This window comes from Podarcis bocagei (assembly GCF_964188305.1).
Source record: "Podarcis bocagei genome assembly, chromosome: 11".
Classification (NCBI taxonomy): Eukaryota; Metazoa; Chordata; class Lepidosauria; order Squamata; family Lacertidae; genus Podarcis; species Podarcis bocagei.
The window spans coordinates 19,004,942-19,026,151 of record NC_138136.1 but is presented as its reverse complement, the minus strand read 5'-3'; the positions used below and the strand labels follow the sequence as shown (position 1 = coordinate 19,026,151).

At 42.4% G+C, this 21,210-nt stretch overlaps 1 protein-coding gene and 1 long non-coding RNA gene across 2 annotated transcripts in view; one reads left to right on the top strand and one right to left on the bottom strand.

The window, feature by feature from the left end:
* Positions 1–21,210, bottom strand: part of LOC308597875 — a 991,146-nt gene that overhangs the window by 20,178 nt on the left and 949,758 nt on the right. The window lies entirely within an intron of this gene.
* Positions 1–21,210, top strand: part of HSD17B4 (hydroxysteroid 17-beta dehydrogenase 4) — a 74,773-nt gene that overhangs the window by 24,286 nt on the left and 29,277 nt on the right. Inside the window, exons 11-17 of the mRNA XM_081213686.1 lie at positions 826–954; positions 8,966–9,072; positions 11,543–11,779; positions 13,322–13,373; positions 15,188–15,259; positions 16,364–16,467; positions 18,054–18,119. Of these exons, the coding sequence (XP_081069812.1) occupies positions 826–954; positions 8,966–9,072; positions 11,543–11,779; positions 13,322–13,373; positions 15,188–15,259; positions 16,364–16,467; positions 18,054–18,119 (767 nt within the window). The remainder of the gene's footprint in view (positions 1–825; positions 955–8,965; positions 9,073–11,542; positions 11,780–13,321; positions 13,374–15,187; positions 15,260–16,363; positions 16,468–18,053; positions 18,120–21,210) is intronic.

Below are 21,210 nucleotides of genomic sequence, written 5' to 3'. Positions count from 1 at the left end.
GAAATGAAATCTTTATGTTGTCATAAAATAGAATATGGAAACTTCAATTTGTTGCCTATTAAGGGTAGTGGACCTTTATGCCGATAGGTTGGAATTATACAAAGGGGTATTTTTAGCCATTTTTAAACCACTTTAGCGGTATCACATTTTGGTAAGTAGCTGTGGATTGAACTCGCATTTATACTACAAAGGCATATAGTATTATTTTTTATTATTATAATTATTTATTAAATTTGTATACCACCCGATACCCACAGGTCTCAGGGTGGTCCACAACACAAAATCACAATGCAAAAGCACATAATACGCAATAAAAACAAAAACAAGAAAACCCAATAATCCCTCCAACATGTTTTCTAGCGGAGCAGTTTACCGTACATCCATGAAACAGTTCCTCAAAACTCCATCTCTGCACCCTTTATAGGTGTTTTATGGGCACTCCATATTATGTGGACCTGCTTTTTGGTCACTGATGGCAAATGATAGTGTGTTTTTATCAGATCTTATTTGAAATTGAATAAGGTGCTTTTATCATTCTTACAACTACTGTTCTCTTTAAGCTTTCAAAATGATGCAAGCTGTGAATACAGATAAACAAACTGGCAAAAAGCCATATTCAATGAAGCTCTCTTCCTTAAAGGTCTGAGCTAGAATTTCTGCTCTACGTGGGCGGTTTGAATTATGTAAAAATCAAGTTCTGTTCTTGGCAGGGAGCGATAATCTAGACTTTTGTTTTGGTGGGAAAGGCTACTACTTTTACAAGAAAGCAGTGGTCCTGCAGTTTCAACAGTTGATGGCTATCTCTTCCTATCGCTGTTTGCTTAGTACGCTGGGAGCGATCGCTCGGAGCCATTGTCAGACAGAAGAACCAGCCGATGACACCAGAGGAGGTGCAGAATAAATGGGAGATAATCTGCGACTTCAATAATGCCAACAAACCTCGAACTATCCAGGGTATGGGCACTTAAAATTCACTATATTTCTCAAATAATCGTGTGGTCGTCTTTTCATTGAAGAACCAATTTTATTATTTTTTTAAAAAAATAAACCACCCAGCTAAACATCATGGTACATGACTCATGTTGCACTTTTGGAAGTGTCAGGTCTTACCATAATGCATATTAAGGGAAAACATGAAACTCTATTTCTTTCCGAGGAGTTTTCTAGTCTTAGATATTTGACACTTGTGTTTGCGTTCTGATGAATTGGAGTAGTCTGGCAGTGAGACTCTTAGGAATTCAGTTTGTACTAGGGCTGAACAATGTATTGATATATTGTCCAAAACCGGTTTGAAGTCCATATTATGATATTGGTTTCATAATTTTTGACCTGGCAATATATCGTGAATCATGGGGTTTGTGTGTATGTATAGCTCCATCCTTATTTCAGGCATTGTGATATATCAGAATATTGAGATATTTAGCTGGTGATATATCACAATGTTGAAAACCCAGATATTGCCCAACTTTAGTTTGCTCCTGTGATGAACAAATTGGTGGGGCTAAAATAATCAGATATGTCAATCTGAATATATGGTACTCAGTAGAATTCTCCATTTCAGAGCATCTACTCTTGATTCTAGGAACTGAAAGCAGCAAAAGACAAATGAAACATTGTGCAAACTTCCAAGCCATACTTGGAAGAGACTTGATGGGCCTTTAGGTTTGTCAGAATCAGGAATGCTACCCTTTTTCAAGGGACTGTTCATACCTGATTCCAGGGAAGATGATTTTTGACGATATGTTTATGAGTGGCGGTCTAGTTGATCAAATCCTAGAAAGTTCAGGTTTTAGGTTTTACTCTTCAGTTGTGGACCATGTTGAAGTTTGCAACCCAAGTTATCTACTAATAGTGTGGAGGATCATGGCTACTAACTAAAAATAAAAAATGGAGTTCTAGCTACACATCCCAGCCTTTCTCAAAAGCACAAGGATGCCAACTACTAAAGACTAAGGGAAGAGCAGTTGGATAGATTTAGAAGGAGATCCCTCGGTTAAGTCCAGTCAAAGGTGACTATGGGGTTGCGGTGCTCATCTCACTTTCAGGCCAAGGGAGCCTGCATTTGTCCATAGACAGCTTTCTGGGTCATGTGGCCAGCATGACTAAACCGCTTCTGGCTCAATGGGACACCATGACGGAAACCAGAGCGCACAGAAACACCGTTTACCTTTCCGCCGCAGCTTTAGCTATTTTTCTACTTGCACTGGCGTGCTTTCAAACTGTTAGGTTGGCAGGAGCTGGGGCAGAGCAATGGGAGCTCACCCTGCCGTGGGGTTTCGAACCGCCGACCTCCTGATCGGCAAGCCCAAGAGGCCCACAGCGCCACCCGCGTCACAGCAGACACTGTCAGCCATACAAACACCTAGTCCAGCACCAGATTTCTTTTGCCAAGCACTCATTTCTCAAACTTGAGAAATCATCACCACTTCTCTTCTCCATGCCAGTGAAGCTGGCCCCTAGATGTGGGAATCGGCCATAATGTTGTTACTGTTTTCCATATGGGCTGAGTGGCTGATGGCTTGTACATAAAAATAATAATATAAGTATGTGTTGAATATTCTGATAGAATAAACTCCACTCAGAAGCTACTCTATTTTGCTTGCTGAAAGTTAAACTAGTTGTTAACATTCCAAGGGCATGCTCGATCCAGTGCGCTGTTACATTTTTCTGCTGGGTTAAGAATTTAGTTATGTTCTTGGCTGTGGTTTGGATGAGAACGTGCCTTTGATTAATCTCTCATCTGTGAGAATTAGCAGAGAGCCTGGTAAAATGCTGCTGATATCTGACATCCTAATTCATTTAATTTTTCAGTGGAACGACATTAGAAAATTTCCCTCGGTAAGAAAGCCCCTTTCCTTAGTGCCTCAAGGCACCGAACTGTTAAGTAAGGAAAACTAATTAGAGTATTCACATTTAAAAAAAATGAAAGCTATGTTACTTTATATCTGCAAGTTCAAGCTGTCCCCAGAGATTTCATTAAAAACTATTACCAGCATTAATGTAAGTAATTTGACGCTGTGAAAAGCTATTATATACTAAACTATCATATATAATTATACAAAAAATGCCAATTAGTGTAATCATTTACCTATCATTTGCGAGAATAGCCTAGAATTAGAACCACAAAATGTGGCTTATAATGGGGTGTGTGGCTATTTAGATGCTGAGTGTGTAGGCCTGATTTTCATTTACCCCAGATTAAAAAGCACTGAAATTTGAGCTGTATCATTTTCAAAAAGTGATTTCTTCCTCTGTAATGATCTTACTCTAATTAGGCTTAGGACTTAGTTGAGGAAGGGCAAAACAAGAGGTTTTCTGTGTATCTTTGCTGGAGTTACAGCATATTTGCCTCCAAACATTATTAAAGAAGCTAATAATGAATTCTAAATTAATTTATGCTTGACCCCCCACCATTTAGATGGAAGCTGATTCGGTAGCCGGTCCTCTATTGACCTTCCAAATTTACCGAAGCAAAAAGTTTGGGCGGCAGTATGCTATGTTGGTTTGTGTGTGGCAAATGAAATTTTAAAACCCTTCTAGGCTCTGATGATCACATAGCAGTTTCTGACAAGCCACTCTATGCATGTTCAGGCATTTGCCTAAATATGTGTAGCATTAAACTGGGTTAGGGGTAAAAGGTAAAGGTAAAGGACCCCTGACAGTTTAGTCTAGTCGCAGACGACTCTGGGGTTGTGGTGCTCATCTCTCTTTATTGGCCGAGGGAGCTGGCATTTGTCCACAGACAGTTTTTCCAGGACATGTGTCCAGCATGACTAAGCTGCTTCTGAAGAAACCACGCCGTTTACCTTCCCACCGGAGTGGTACGTATTTATCTACTTGCACTTTGATGTGCTTTCAAACTGCTAGGTTGGCAGGAGCTGGGACCGAGCAACGGGAGCTCACCCCATTGCGGGGATTTGAACTGCTGACCTTCCGATCAGCAAGCTCTTGGCCCAGTGGTTTAGACCATAGTGCCACCCACGTCCCTAGGGATAGAGGTACACCCCCCCAAGTCCCCCCCCCATGTGTCCAGCTGCTCTTCAGATCTTCACACAGTCAGCATGCAAGTCTGAAGGTTTTCAAGCACGTTCTCAGGGTTTCTTGTTGTGGGAAGAGATTCAAAGCATGTTTGAACCCTTTCAGACCTTTCTGCTAGTTGTGGGGGGGGGGGCTAAAGTGTAGCTGGCATGCTTGGGGACATGGGGGGCAAGGCTTGCATGCACCTCTGTTCTAGTCCTCTGTTTAATGGCCCATCTTATTTCCTCATGAAGGGACCAGGCCCTTGGCAAGTAGAGGTTGACAGGGAACGTTGTACACCTATCTTCCAAACACTGAGCATTGCTGTTGGTTGGGAGAAGGATGAGACACAGGGAGGGAGGCATGGCATGGGCAGGATTATTGGATTGGTGCTGCTACTGTGCTGGCACTGCTGCCCACCCTTTTCCCTGGCAGAGACGTTCAGTGTTCAGGAGGCTGGCAAAAGAAAGAGAGAAATGCACGCACGCACATGCGCGCGCGCACACACACCTTTCAAGTTTATATATTTCACTAACTCTATACATTTCACAAATTTTACAATCATTTTGACATTTCAAAACTTGACTTCCCTCCCCCTCTTTCTGCGGTTTGGTGGTTTAGCCTCGTAACAGCTCCATGAGGGAGGTAGAGAGAAAGAGAAAATGCTAGGTGAGATTCAAACCACTATTCCCAAGGTATAGCTGTAGCCATCATACTGCATTGCTAGTTCTGCTGTATAGCTCCTTTTGAGAAGAGCAGTGATTTAATACATACTTTAAATAATCATAATACAGTGGTGCCCCGCAAGACGAATGCCTCGCAAGACGGAAAACCCGCTAGACGAAAGGGTTTTCCGTTTTGGAGGTGCTTCGCAAAACGAATTTCCTATGGGCTTGCTTCGCAAGACAAAAATGTCTTGCGAGTTCCTGCGGGGTTTTTTCCCTCCCCCCCCCCTTTCCCCAAGCCGCTAAGCCGCTTATCAGCTGATCCTAAGCCGCTAAGCCGCTTATCAGCTGATCTGCTAAGCCGCTTATCAGCTGTTCCGCTAAACCGCTTATCAGCTGATCCGCTAAGCCGCTAATAGCGCTAAGCCGCTAATGGGCTTGTTTCGCAAGTCAAAAAAACCGCAAGACGAAGATACTCGCGGAACGGATTCTTTTCGTCTTGCGAGGCACCACTGTAGTAATGCTCATTTCTGGCTTTTGCCTAATGCACCATTAGTGCTTCTAGCATAGTGAGTTTGGTTACTGTTATTTTTTTACTTGTCAGACTGTTAATGCCCAGGCTTGATAACCGCCACAGGGCACTTAAGTTTCAGGCAATTCATGTAATCCAATTTCCTTAGCATCTTGGTTGGAGACACTGGAAGTGTGACCTTGCATAACACAAGTTCCGCAGCCTATTCAAGTGCTAAAATATCATTGCAAATCAAATGCTGGAGGTTGGGACTGGAGTTGAGTTTCCTATGCCAGACAGCAGAAGGTCAGCGCTCTGTGCTATTGCAGTTCTCTCCCCCGCCCCTTTTCTTCTTGTTTGTGTTCCCTGTGAGAATTAATATATAGCAGAAGATACTCCCAAGAAGCGGAGAAGGAAATTGCATACCAGACAATCGGTAGGCCTAGAGAAATAGAATAGGTGACAGATTGCTATTTGTACCAGAAGTCGTGCTTTTGAATAATACTAGAAGGAGTCATAGCATACTGAGAGACCAAATGCTTGGCATCAAGAAAGCTGCAAGTTCAATCCTTGACATCTGCAGGTAGGGTTGGGAGAGACACCTGCCTGATCTTTTGGAGATTCACTGCCATTTAATGGAGATAACACAGGAAGAACAAGTTAGCGAATCAACGGTTGAAAGGACAATGAAAGGAATAAGGTAAAAGTAAAGGGACCCCTGACCATTAGGTCCAGTCGTGCCCGACTCTGGGGTTGCGGCGCTCATCTCGCTTTACTGGCCGAGGGAGCCGGCGTACATGGCCAGCATGACTAAGCCGCTTCTGGTGAACCAGAGCAGCACACAGAAATGCCGTTTACCTTCCCGCTGGAGTGGTACCTATTTATCTACTTCCACTTTGACGTGCTTTTGAAGTGCTAGGTTGGCAGGAGCAGGGACCGAGCAACGGGAGCTCACCCTGTTGCGGGGATTCGAACCACCAAACTTCTGATTGGCAAGTCCTAGGCTCTGTGGTTTAACCCACAGCACCACCTAAGTCCCCTAATGAAAGGAATAGATGAGATTAAAGAAAGCAAATTTAGAGAGCTGGAATTTTTTAAAAAATCTAAAATGGTACAGAACTCCAGCCCAGCTAGCTAATATGGTAGCAGGATTGAATTCTAACTCTTGGCACTGTAAACTAGCCAAGGGATGGTTTTCCCATATGCACTGGGAATGCCCAGAGGTAAAGGAATTCTGGAATAAAATCCAAAGGTTATTAATGAACTGTTTAAAGTGAAGCTTTCAATAGACTTTGATTTCATGACAATGGGTATACTTGGAAACGCAGCTATAGAGAAAGGGGACCAGTTTACTTTCAAAGCTTTAGGTTGGAAAGATAGAGAAAAATGGACAGTAGAGGCATGGAATAGTTATTTGTTTGAACTTACCCAGTCGGACATTGTCCCAGTAATGTCACAGGAAACAACATGGAAGCTCAAGTCGACCATGATAAGGAACAGATGGAACTCTTATCTTCAATGGATTGAAACTACTAGAACAAAAGACATTCGGTGGAAACTAAAGACGTTATGCCTGTGGCTGAGGATAATAGTTTGAACCCTTCCAGTGGATATTGGGGGTGGGGGGTGGAAAGGGAGGGGAAGGAAAATTGTACGGGGAATTTAAAAATTGGAAGGAGATAATATAATGTATGTAAAAATCCCAAAATAATATATATATATATATATATGTATATGCTTTCGTAGATTTTCACGGGTACAGGAATGCAGGTTTTGGTGTCTTCGGGTGTCTTCCCGTGTAAGAGTTGGGGTGTCTAGGCGACGTTTCGACGAGGTCTCACTCGTCATCTTCAGGCTGGTGCTTTCGGCTTCTTGTTACTGGAACAGAGCAGGATCTCAGTGTTTGAGTTCCTATAAATACTGTTGAGGGGGTGTGGTGTATAGCCTCCAACGTTCTGGGCAGAGAGGAAGTTTCCAGGTTAGTGTGCCTTTTCTTCTTTTGTTCATTAATTACTTGAGGGATATCTTGAGTGATTTCTTGAGTATCACTCAAGAAATCACTCAAGATATCCCTCAAGTAATTAATGAACAAAAGAAGAAAAGGCACACTAACCTGGAAACTTCCTCTCTGCCCAGAACGTTGGAGGCTATACACCACACCCCCTCAACAGTATTTATAGGAACTCAAACACTGAGATCCTGCTCTGTTCCAGTAACAAGAAGCCGAAAGCACCAGCCTGAAGATGACGAGTGAGACCTCGTCGAAACGTCGCCTAGACACCCCAACTCTTACACGGGAAGACACCCGAAGACACCAAAACCTGCATATATATGTATATATATATATATATATATATATATATATATATATATATATGGAGATAATACTAGATGAGCGAGTAGTCTGGCACAAATGCAAGGCAGATTAGTGTGTTCTGAAGTTGTATGTGGGGAAAAGAATAGAAGTTGATAGAGATGCTAAACATAGAAAAACCCCCACAAACCTTAGACCTTTGATGTAAGTACTGGAAAACTAAAAATATACCAGCTTTGGAAGAGGTGTTCAAATAGTTCATGGTGCTAAGCTGATACCTGGAAGTATTTTTAATTTGCCAGTTCAAGTACACTTTCTCCTGTGTCTTGATTACTAAGTTAATACTGATTGTTTCTGATTTTAATTTAAGCAATATTTAAAAGATAGTGGGGCATACTTCGAAAGTTCTTTTTCAAACTGTTCTCCAAACTCTCCACTCTTTTAAACAGTTAGCAGGTTGTGAGGGAAGGGGGTGGGTGTTTGGGGTGAGGTGTGCTGTGGGTGACAGTCCTAAAATGGCTGCCATGGGCGGGGTGGGTGGTGTCGCAACTCCAAATGTAGCTGGTGGGATGTGCTGCGTAACACAAAATAACTGCTACGTCTAAAAGAGTGCAAGGGAGGGGATCATAGGACCACGTAATAGTGCTGGCCTGCCCCCCCCCATCAATGGGAAAACGGCATCCACACCAGCCGCCACCATTCTTGCTCACAGAAACAAGCTATTTACATCTTTCCTCTGTTCAAAACAGAAGGAAGAGTTGGTGTCCAATTGTGTAACCCAGCAAAAAGTTGGCATGTTTAAGGGGAGATGGGTTTTTCTATGTTGCAGAGGCCAAGCCAGTGGAAACAGGAACTGAGAAGAAAGAGCAAATCGCATCTCTCACATTGTGGATTTTTGAAGGGGTATTTACTGAGACCTTTAACAGACCCTGTAGGAAGTACAGTCGTACCTTGGATCCCGAATGCCTTGCAAGTCGAACGTTTTGGCTCCCAAACACCGCAAACCCAGGAGTGTGTGTTGCGGTTTGCGAACATTCTTTGGAACCCAAACGTCCGATGGGGCTTCCGCGGCTTCTGATTGGCTGCCGGAACTTCCAGCAGCCAATCAGACGCCGTGCTTTGGTTTCCGAACATTTTGGAAATTGAATGGATTTCCGAAATGGATTTGTTTGACTTCCAAGGTACGACTGTACTGGCAGGCACTGGAGCCCACAGACAGCATTGGGAACCTCTATAATTAATATGTGAGGGTTCACATTAACAAGTGCAATGTAAAGCATATGAATGGTTAGGAGGCACTGTGTTAACTTCAAGAATAAGGGACTTCCCCAAAAGTGAGGTTGAAGTGTCATGTTAGCATTTTGTAACGGTTGTATTTTTGCTTGGAATGAAGCTGTGGAAAAACTTAATTTTGTGTGTGTGTGTGGTTTCAAAACCATTTCCCTTCTGTATTTCCAGAATCAGTCAGCATGCTGAATGATGTGTTAAGTCAAATAGAATCCCAAGATGTCTCCCCCAATCCCACAAGCTACAGTGCATCGAGATCCTCTACAGGCTTTGACCCTGTAAGTAAAAAATGCTTCTGCAAGGTACTTGGCTTGAAGATATTCCGTTGCCTGGAGCCAGAAAAAGCTACTGTGACACATGAATCGGAAGATGCAGTGTACTGTCTCAAAAGGTCAACTTTAAAATGTGAGCTGGAGAAGGCAGTGCTTTCCCCCACACTGTTCCCTTGTACACTATTCCATAGTGTAAAGTAACATTTATGAGAACTGATTAGACTAGAGAATTTGCTACTACTTCTCCGAAGAATCCAGACACTCTAGTTCTGCAGGTTTGCTAGTCAGGTGTAATTTCTCCAGGCATTGGTCTGTAAGGCAAAGTAACATCTCTTTCAAAAAGTTAAAAATAAATGATGCCTCTGTTTCGTTTTGTACCGCAGCTGCTTAAATCTAGCATCACATTTCTCTTTAAGTGTGTGTGTGTGTGTGCAGCAAACATGCATTTTGAAGAGCTTGGCATAATTTGTGGACAAAGATATGTGCTACCTTAAGGTTATTTGTCCCTAATGGGCTACTGTCTCACTGGGGAAAGCGGAAGGCTGTAGCTCAGTGCATATGCTTTACATGCAGAAGATTGCAGTTTAATCTCCAGCATCTCCAGGTAGGAGCTGGTATGTCCTGTCTCTGAAACCTTGGAGTGCTGCTGAGAGTCAAGTGTAGACAGTAGCAAGCTTGAAGGAGCAATGATCTGCATTGGTACAGTGGTACCTCGGGTTACATACGCTTCAGGTTATATACGCTTCAGGTTACAGACTCCGCTAACCCAGAAATATTACCTCAGGTTAAGAACTTTTCTTCAGGATGAGAACAGAAATCGTGCTCCAGCAGCGTGGCGGCAGCGGGAGGCCCCATTAGCTAAAGTGGTGCTTCAGGTTAAGAACAGTTTCAGGTTAAGAACGGACCTCCGGAACGAATTAAGTTCTTAACCTGAGGTACCACTGTATAAGGTAGCTTCTAATTTTTCTCCACAAAATATGACCATGGGGGGGAAATGGAGTTTTGGATTTCCAGGCTAGCCACTGGCTCGAGAGCAGCTTCCCTAAGTTCAGGGAAGGCTTGAATGGAGTAAAAGTGGGGTAGCGAAGGCAGTGTCCCCCCCCAAAAAAAACACACCCCAAGGTAGCGTGGTGACAAAGACAAGCCACAGCAGTGTTCTCTGCTGCTCCTTGCCTTACCAGGCATGGTAAGACTTGGCCCTATAGCTGTTTTGGGATTGCAATTCCTATCATCGCCGACCACTCGTCCTGTTACCTAGGGATGATGGGAGTTGTAGTCCCAAATGGCTGGAGGGCCAAGTTTAGCCATACCTGCCTTAGATGGAGTTGGAGGACCCTGTTTCAGGCAAGTGGAGTGGCACCGAGTTTTGAAATATCCTAGTTTTGCGATACCCTGGAGCCGTTGTAGTTTAGATGTAGAACAGTTGTCCTAAAAGAGAATCGGTACAAAATATTTAACTGGCACCCGGAAGGGATTATCTCTTCTCAATTTCCCATTACCATTTTGAAGATCAACTAAGAATGAGTTGCTGCGTTCTTGACTGGTATTCAGGTTGAGTATGTGTCCCTATATTATATATACAAGAAAGGAGGAGCTAGATACATTTTCTCACACATCGTTTACCTTTTCCCAGCTTTTGATACAGTGATGTGAAGACTTTCCTCTTTCGGCTGACCTATTAATGGTTGAAATCAAATTTAGTACGTTTGTATGAGATTTTCACTCTGCATGGGATTGAGTAGGATTTTTTCCTTCTTATTTATATTTCAGCCATACATGGGAACCCATAAAACTTATTAGACTGTAAAACAAATGAGCATCTTATAAATTGGAAGCAGCGATGGGCGTCTTGTGGCACCCCTAGATGTTGGTGGATGTTCAACTCCCAACAGACCCAGTCAGCTTTGCCAGGGGTCAAAGATTATGGGAATTGTGGTTCCACCGCATCTAGAATGGCTACAGATTCCATCTCTAGTTAATACAGTGGTGCCTCGCAAGACGAAATTAATCCGTTCCGCGAGTCTCTTCGTCTTGCGGTTTTTTCGTCTTGCGAAGCACGGCTATTAGTGGCTTAGCGGCTATTAATGGCTTAGCGGCTTCAAGAAAAAGGAAACAAACTTGCAAGAACTCGCAAGACGTTTCGTCTTGCGAAGCAAGCCCATAGAGAAATTCGTCTTGCGGAACGACTCAAAAAATGGAAAACGCTTTCGTCTTGCGCGTTATTCGTCTTGCGAGGCATTCGTCTTGCGAGGTACCACTGTACACGTTTGTGTTTTATTTTATTTTATTTTTAGCGTGCATATGGCCTGAGAGAAAATCCAATGTCTTCACCTTTTATAACAGCTTTCTCTCTTTGCCTTGAGGTGCTTCTCATTCACCAAAGACTACTTGTTAATCACTCTGAGCTTGCTTTTGGTAGGAACGGAAGATCTAAATTAGTAATACTAATGTGCGCTCCTGTTTTCAATACCCACAGTCACAGAGCATTGGCCAAAAGCTGCCTACAATGTCTTATGAGTACAGCCATTTGCAGCCCATCTTGTATGCACTTGGCGTGGGCATGTCAACAAAAGATCCGGACCACCTGAAATTCCTGTTTGAGGGAAGCGAAGAGTTTTGCTGTCTTCCAAGCTTTGGAGTTATACCAGCTCAGGCCTCTATGCTCGATGGTGGATTGTCTAGCGTTCCAGGACTTAATATTGATTTTACTAAGGTGAGTGTGAGCCACAACAATTGAATTGATTTTATGTACCAGACTGTTAGCAAATGAAACAGCATGCATAGCAGATGCAGATTTAGCAACGGAGGGGGAAATTTTGGATACACGAAAATCTAATGTATTAATCATCAGTAGTAAACACGGAGTCAATATAGCTTGGCTTTGAAATGAAGCAGTCTGTTTTGCCCTCATTTGCTGTTGCCCCAGATGATACATTCCGTTAAAACTTTGGACAGTGATGAAAACTAGAGCCTAGCAAGCCCAACCGATTGCAACACATGGCAAATTCCAAATGCGAGTGGTAAAGAAATACTCATGACCTCCTCAATATTTCAACATTACAATGTCAGCCATGATACAAAGGAGGAACAAAGAAACTGAAAATAATGTGCTATGCATTTCACTTGCATCAGGGTAGGGAACCTATCATCTTTCCAGATTTTTCTGGGCTACATTTCCCCTCACCCCTCACAATTGGCCAGTCTGAATGGGGCTGAAAGGGTGTGTGACTCTAGCAGTATCTGGAGGGAGTGGGTGGTGCTGTGGTCTAAACCACCAAGCCTCTTGGGCTTGCCGATCAGAAGGTTGTCGGTTCGAATCCCCACGATGGGCTGAGCTCCCGTTGCTCTGTCCCAGCTCCTGCCAACCTAGCAGTTTGAAAGCATGCCAGTGCAAGTAGATAAATAGGTACTGTTGTGGCGGGAAGGTAAATGGCGTTTCCCTGCACTCTGGCACTTGTCATGGTCTTCTGTTGCACCAAGCTGTCCGTGGACAAACGCTGGCTCCCTCGGCCTGAAAGCGAGATGAGCACCGCAACCCCATAGTCAAGTTTGACTGGACTTAACCATCCAGGGCTCCTTTATCTGGAAGGCCACAAATTCTTCACCGTTAACTTGCATCATGTTTCTCCTATGACCCATGAGAGGCCCGGGGAAAGCATCCAGAGACTTCAAACCTTCTTCTTTAATAGTTAAAGGGCAAAGATAATGTTAATAATGAGGTGAGATCCCCCCCACACACACACCATGAAGAATACCTAAGGTGTTACCTGTTTAACAAAATGGAAGCAAAGTGTGAATTAGACAAAGAATTACTCTTTAAACAGAATAAGGTGAGGGATGGCGGCTATGTATCTGATAGTTTATCCACCTCAGACTGAAAATTTACAAGGCCATAAAACATATAACTATTATTCCTCTTAATGGGCAAAGTGCAAACCCTTTTGAGGAAAAGCAACCTAAGTGTTTGTGCTTTGTTTCACATCACGTTTCCAGACCAAATAATAGACTGTCTTTACCTGAGGGTCTAATATAATATAATATAATATAATATAATATAATATAATATAATATAATATAATATAATATAATATAAAGATATAAAATAATGATACATTGCATTGTCATGTGTTAACGCAGTAAAAAAATTAATAAGTAAACATACTTAATCTCTTTATATCGTTTTAAAAACTGCAGCAGTATAGACTGCAGTTTTCTGACAGCAGTGCAAATGATGCAAATTTCTGTCTTATTATAGGTGTTACATGGTGAGCAATATTTGGAACTGTATAAACCTCTGCCAACATCGGGTAAGACTTCAGCAACCCTAATTAATTTGTGTGTGTTTTTATGCGTGTGTGTGTGTGTATATATATATATATATATATATATATATATATATATATATATATATATTTGCTTTCGTAGATTTTCACGGGTACAGGAATGCAGGTTTTGGTGTCTTCGGGTGTCTTCCCGTGTAAGAGTTGGGGTGTCTAGGCGACGTTTCGACGAGGTCTCACTCGTCATCTTCAGGCTGGTGCTTTCGGCTTCTTGTTACTAGAACAGAGCAGGATCTCAGTGTTTGAGTTCCTATAAATACTGTTGAGGGGGTGTGGTGTATAGCCTCCAACGTTCTGGGCAGAGAGGAAGTTCCCAGGTTAGTGTGCCTTTTCTTCTTTTGTTCATTAATTACTTGAGGGATATCTTGAGTGATTTCTTGAGTGATATTCTGAGTACCACTTAGGAGGGTCATTAGGTGTGGATTAGTTGCTAAAGCTTTCGTGTCTTGACCTCTTGAGCTTGTGAAGAGTTTTTCTGAGAAGATGGCTGTACTGCACTTAGTTGTGCTCTGGCTTGGCTTCGTGTATAGGGGCGAGCTGTGGTTTTGTGCCCTGTGCCAGCCAGATCTGTGTTCCAAATTGCTCTTTAACATGGAACATCACCACAAGAGAATAATCATGGAAGCCATCGAGATAGAGAAACACCCTCACAACATGAACAAGCGTGACGACACGTCCCGCCTGCCAGACATCTGGAAATTAGCCCTCCCCACAAAAACCGACACCAGAACCAGAGGCACACAGAACGCCATCTCCAATCAACCACACCAGACCCAAACCCAGACCCTCTCCACAGATAAATTACAGACACCATCCAGTAGCCAAACCATAGTGGCACCTCCGGATGCTGCACCCCCCTGCAATCCCTACACAGATCTGGCTGGCACAGGGCACAAAACCACAGCTCGCCCCTATACACGAAGCCAAGCCAGAGCACAACTAAGTGCAGTACAGCCATCTTCTCAGAAAAACTCTTCACAAGCTCAAGAGGTCAAGACACGAAAGCTTTAGCAACTAATCCACACCTAATGACCCTCCTAAGTGGTACTCAGAATATCACTCAAGAAATCACTCAAGATATCCCTCAAGTAATTAATGAACAAAAGAAGAAAAGGCACACTAACCTGGGAACTTCCTCTCTGCCCAGAACGTTGGAGGCTATACACCACACCCCCTCAACAGTATTTATAGGAACTCAAACACTGAGATCCTGCTCTGTTCTAGTAACAAGAAGCCGAAAGCACCAGCCTGAAGATGACGAGTGAGACCTCGTCGAAACGTCGCCTAGACACCCCAACTCTTACACGGGAAGACACCCGAAGACACCAAAACCTGCATATATATATATATATATATATATGATAAAATCACATATATGGTGCAGCACTCTGTTGGTGTTTTTACCAAGAGTAATTAGTATTATTCTTCATGATCTCTAGAGTTTCACGTGGAGTTTCTCTACCTGCAAAAAACAGCCTTCAGCCCATTCTTTATCCAGGGAACTGACTCTCATATCCTCTCCCTTCAAGGGGAGGTTTTTATTGTATTATGCATGTGTCAGGGGCCAAGGCTCTGTTCTCACCTTCCAGCTCAATTCTCACTATTTAATATGTTTTACAATATACTTGATCCAAAATTCAAATCATGCCACGCTATTCTTGGGTGTGTGGAGATTTTATATTGCAAACTTTAGCTTTTGATTTTCTTGGGAGGCCTGTAAGTATTTCTGTATTACTTCTGTGTCATTTCCTTTCTCCCCCCCTTTTTTTTTTCGATTTTAGGAAAACTAACTTCGGAGGCCACTATTGCTGACATCCTAGATAAAGGCTCAGGAGCACTTATTCTCTTGGATGGTAACTCTCCTACTATGTGTTAAAAGCAAATGGGCAGAGAAATGAGCCTTTAAAATGGAAGGAACCTTCCTAGTGGTGCCTTGAAGCCATCTTGGAGGAAGGCTTTGCAACAGCTACTGGATTCTTGTCTTGCCCTGAGGGCAATTTCAATATTATCTGGGTTTGCCACGCATCTAAAGGCATAACATATGTGAACTGGCCTTGATATTTTGCCAGCCTAGTTTTAAACCCCCAAAAGTGGTTAGTGTGTTTGTTTGTGCATGTTCTGGAATGCATTATAGGTTTAGGATATAAGAGTTCTGGGTTTTCCCCCAGTGAAGACTTCGTGGGGCCTACCCCTCCCCACAACCAATCCCATATTTATTGTATTTACTCTGTATTCACAAAGCTTGTCTTTTATTTCAAATATTCTTATGCCACTCTTTAGTAGAGATTTCTAATGCAGCTTGTCATGTAAAATAGCAGAATTCCAGAAAGTAGAGGAGTGTGGGTGAAGATAATCTCAAGACAAGTGCAACAAGGCATATAACCAGCTTATATTAAATGACAAAAGCCCAGGCAAATGAAATTGTCTGTGTATGGGCCCAAACATAACTTCAGAAGGTAGGGGGACATGGAGGAAGACCCCTTAGAAAATGACCGCAAGGTTCAGGTGGCCTCATGCAGTTAATAAACTTGGGTCAGGGCAGTGAAAAGGAGGGGCATTTCAGTAGTTTTTAGTCAGAAGCAGGGCTTTTTTTCCAGCCAGAACACAGTTCTGACACCTCTCAGGTGGGCGCCATTGCCATTTTAAGCGAATGAGGGAGGTGTCCATGGTGAGTTCTGGCGCCTCCTTTTCTAGAAAAATAGCACTGGGCAGAAGGAATAGAGTAAAAGAACTATGCAGCTTTTCTCACCCAGTTCCCTGAAAATTTAAGTCAAAAGTTCTCCGCTGATTTCTTAGTTTCGCTCAACACTATGTTAGTTTTTACTTTAGCATGCTGTAAAAAAAGCCGCAGCTAATACCCTGCAGTTATGTCATTATGGGTTGTATTTTAAGAAAGGAGGGTATGTTGTTTGCAGTTAAACTAAAATGCTTCTTTTTTTTGTCCTGATCTTGTCTAGTCAACACATACTCTGGGAAGGACCTTTTGTGCTATAACCAGTTCTCCGTCTTTGTTGTCGGAGCTGGCGGTTTTGGCGGGAAACGCTCGTCTGAGAAAACCAAGGTAATAGGAGCTTTAAGTTGCGCAGCATGGGTAATCTGTGAACGAATTCAAAATGTCTTTTGAACCAGGGATAGAGAGCCTAAAGCCAGAGCGTTCCAAATTGTGTGTCGGCTGCAGTGCATAGGTGTGTCACGCGAATGCTCCCCACGCTCCTCCCGGGGCTGGAAAGGGATTGATTCAACTTCCGGTTTGCTAGTAAAACTGAATTACTGTGTTGCGAAATGTTGCATGTCTAAAAAGTTTGTCACCAATATGAAAAGTTTGGCCTAAGGCCTGGAATCTGAATCCAGGTCTCTCTTGCCTGGCCCTCACAACTCTGTCTATGCCAACATCCCTCAGGAGGCATGTGGGATTGTCCGTAGAAACCACTGGTCCCAACTCTATAGGGCTGAGGTGTCTGGCCCCCTCCATATCTGTGGGGAGAGGGTCAGGCGCTCATAATGTTGAGGGGGTGGAGGAGACCAAGTGCGGCACAGCTTCAGTGGTCAGCTTCTTCTGAGCGAGAGAGAGAGGCCCCTGGCCACTGAAGCCGTGCCTTGCTGAGCTCCTCATGATGATATGACGTCACGCGTGCATGATATCACACACCTGGAACGCATGATGTGCATGTGATATCACCCTCACCCCTGTCGGACACATGATGCCATATGCGTGACATCACTTCGGCTCCCCTCCCCCACTGATTTTCTTCCAGCTCAAGTCATGCCATCTCAATATCCATCTCCTCCCCTTTTCCTAAAAGCCTCTGAGGCAAGGGTGACCTTTGCATGCCTGGAGAACAGGCAGCCCTCATGATTAAGTCCTCATGATTAATTTTTTAAAAAACGATTGATACTTATTCAGAAAGATACAAAAATACATGCCCCTTACAAAATATATTATTATAATTTGCTGACATGAAACAACTACTTAGTCTAAAAAAAGAAGAAGAACAAAGACAGAAAGGAGAAAAGACAAGGAAAGGAAAGGGGAAACCTAGAGAAAGAGAAAGAGAGGAAAGAAAGATTAGAGAAGGATAAAGAAGAATAAAAGGAATTCCAGCTCTCTGTGCTCCAGCTAAATATAGCATTCACTCCTTAAGATCCAAACATCCTATCTTCTATAAACCAGTATTTTTTCAGTCTTCAAATCTAGCTATGACAAGTTCGTTTTTTCTTTCACGCAAAAAGTCCATAAGAAATTTCCAATCCTTAATAAATGTCAGTAATTAGACTTCTCCTCCGTCTCAGCCAGGTCCAATAGTTTCATCAGCCATTCTTCTATAGTGGGCGAGTCTGTATCTTTCCACCTTTGTGCATGTAGCAAAAGACAAGAGAAGTTCTCAAGCATCTTTGAGAGTGACCATTTTCATGAAGGAACATACAATTGGCCTAGCAGCCATTGAAAACTGCATTCCCTATGCTGTTTGGCATTAAAACGTACTCCGTTTGAACTTCTGTGCTTGCAGTACTAGTCTCAGCGCTTTTGGCTGGTGGTGCCTGGCTCCTTTAGAAAGACGAGTCTCAAAACTGAGTAACATACAAAACAACCAGACATAAAATGTCGCTAAGAACAGGGGCAGAGTGCTTATTTATCTTTACTTCCAGGTCACGGTGAACCCACCCAACAGACCACCAGATGCTACTGTCATGGATCTCACTACAGGAGATCAGGTAAATAGTTTACTTCCTGCCAAAAATATATATATTTAAATATTCCTGTGGAGGTGTCGTATGGAGTCTTGTATTTAACAAGTCACCTGGTGATAGGGATTTCAGGCAGGCAGGCGAGCAGGTTGATGGAAGAATGGCGAATCACTTTGCTGCTACTCCATTAGTTCGCTTGGTTTCCATGCTAGCTTTTCCCTTCCAGACATGCATATTATGAAACAACTGCACAGTCTACTTTCTTTCCTTTTTCCTATTCTTTGCAGAGTAACTGAGTTACTGTGTTCGCTTCCATAAATCTTTGAGTAAAAAGGAAGTGTTGACAGAAGATCAAAACCAAGTCCAAAAGCATTTAAATTGTTAACAGTTTGTGGAGAGATGAATCAATTAATTTCAGCTCTGCAGGGGGACTTTCGATGTGACTATGGAGTTTAAAGGATCCATCTCATTATTCTTTCCTGCCAATTATCAGATTGATGTTTTAAATCAATGAACAAAGAATTGTTCTGCCAAGGGATCAATCGCACTATTGAAATATGTGCTCTGTGACCAATGCCCTGACTGATACCTTTTTTCTTGTTAGTCCTTTCCCAAAATGTGTATTAAGAAACATTTTCGTAGAGACCAATGGAGAAAACCCTCAAGTGGTGATTTACAGGTTGTTTTTCTTTTTTCTTAAAAAAATACAGTGAAGAAACTATCACTACCTGGCACCCTGAATACAGAAGGAAATACTGTGTTGTTGTAGTACATGTCTTCTGCGATATTCTGTGTTTCTCCTAGGGAATAGGTTTGAGCTTAATAGAGCTTTAATTAACTTCAGTAAGTGACTTTTTTCGCAACTTGCAGTATTTGTGCTGGTTGTAACAAATAGTGACAAATTGGGATTTTCATGAATATCATTTCAATCTTAACTTGTTAACTTTGTTCCTTTTCATTCCTGATTTTAATACTTCAGGACTTTGTTCTGCTTATTACTGCAATCAGACCTAAGAAGCCTTAACTGGAAAAATCTCTCTCTCTCTCTCTCTGTTTAGAAATTAACTATGTTTCACGCACTGTAGTTTTGCAGCATCCTGTGAATGTATGGGAATATGCATAGTCTCACTGAAGTTGTGGTTGAGTCTAGTTTTTAAAAAAGAGGATTTTAAATATTGATCACAGCTTTTCCTTAATATTCGCTATAAACCACACACAAGATTCTGTAAAGTGCAGAATTTACACCAGCATTGCTGGCTGCCTGGGACATGCTTTCACCTCTTTTGATTCTTTGGCTACCTCAAACGCCCTTTCGTGGGGCTTTGGAGTTACGCAAGAGGACTGGCCTTAATTCACAACGCTGCTTCTTGTTAATCTATCAGATAATCTTGTGTGGGGAATTAATCCCATATTGGGCAGAAGTAATTCTATCTCGGACACACTCAATAGAGTCCCTTGGCCTGCCGCTGATTGCCAGATGATGGAAAAACACAGCCTTGGGGGAACAGTTATTCCCTCGTTCTTTTCTCCTTTCTTGAAGGGATAGCCATCCAGCAATTCAGTTCATCTTTACCAGGCATAGGCAAACTCGGCCTTCCAGATGTTTTGGGACTACAACTCCCATCATCCCTAGCTAACAGGACCAGTGGTCAGGAATGATGGGAATTGTAGTCCCAAAACATCTGGAGGGCCAAATTTGCCTATGCCTGATCTTTACAGATGCCTTGCTCTGCTTCAAGTCCCTTACTACTACTACTACTACTACTACTACTACTATTATCTCGCCCATCTGGCCAGGTTTCTCCAGCCACATATAAAAACATAATAAAACATCCAACATTAAAAACTTTCCGATACAGGGAAGTTTTTGTAACAATTTTGAATGCAAACATTCCTGACTAGGTCACATTTGTATGTGTGTGAGATTATTAGTAGTCTCACTCACGTGCACACACACCACATTTTTGTTGTGTATAGCTGAAAATTCAGGAAGTCCCTTGCGCGTGAAGCTAGATAAATTTGCACGTTTTTAGGCAACACATGTCCTTTTCAGAATGCACTGGAAAGTCAGGGTTTTTTTATCCTTTCCCCCTTTCATGCGAAGCACTTCCAGATTTAGTATATGCAGCTATCTGATGTAGCATAGCGGCAAATTGCATAATCCTCAGCATATGTACTCGGAAGGAAGTTCCACCTTGCTTCAATGGGATTTAGTCCCTAGAAAGTGTGTTTGAGATTTCAGTCTAAGAGTGAGGTTTGAGCCACGAAGCCCCACATCTACCCCAATCAATTATTTTTACCTCAACAACAACTTTTTCAGGGCCCAGTAGGGATTGCAGAAAAAAATGCGTGTGAAGCTCTCTGTAGAAGTAGAATTCCTCCTCAGGAATGTAGAAATGAAACCGCGGACACAGTTTTATTACTTTACTCTCTCAGTCAATAAAAACTTGATATTGCGGGCTGCTTTGAGTCTATTTAATAGTCATTTTCTAATACGAGGGCCAGCCCTTAAAATACGTTATCAGGGTAGCTCACAATAAAATATCGTATGTTGTGAAATAACTGATGCAATAAAATAAGCTAAAAACCGAAATCCACTAAAAGCAGCCTCTTGGATAGCAAATCAGTGTTTTGCTATCGGTGTTTTAAAGCGCAACAAAAGTTTTAAAAGCTTGAAAGCCTGTTAAGAAAACAACAACCAATACTTTGACTTGGCACCAGAAAGAAATTGGAGTGAGCGGGCAGGCAAGCCGCTGAAAGGGTCCTTTCTCCAGTATTTTAGGTACAGCCTTTAGGTATCAGAACCCTTTTTCTGGGTTTCATTGCTAAGGATACAGAGTATGGACAAATACCTGTCTGGGCACGGCTGGTGCTTCAAGTAACCTGGTCCTAAGCTGCAAAGGGCTTTAAATGCAAAAGCATTTTGAATTTATTTATTTTTTTCCAATTTTTAAAAATTAATTTTCCAAGTTTATAACAAATACAACACAACACAAAAGAAAACAAAACATATAAAAAGAAAAACAAACCAACATATAAAATTTCTTCCAATCAGAATCCAAATTAATTTCCATTATTAAGTGACTTCCTTGAATACTTCCTAACTGATTTTCATTCT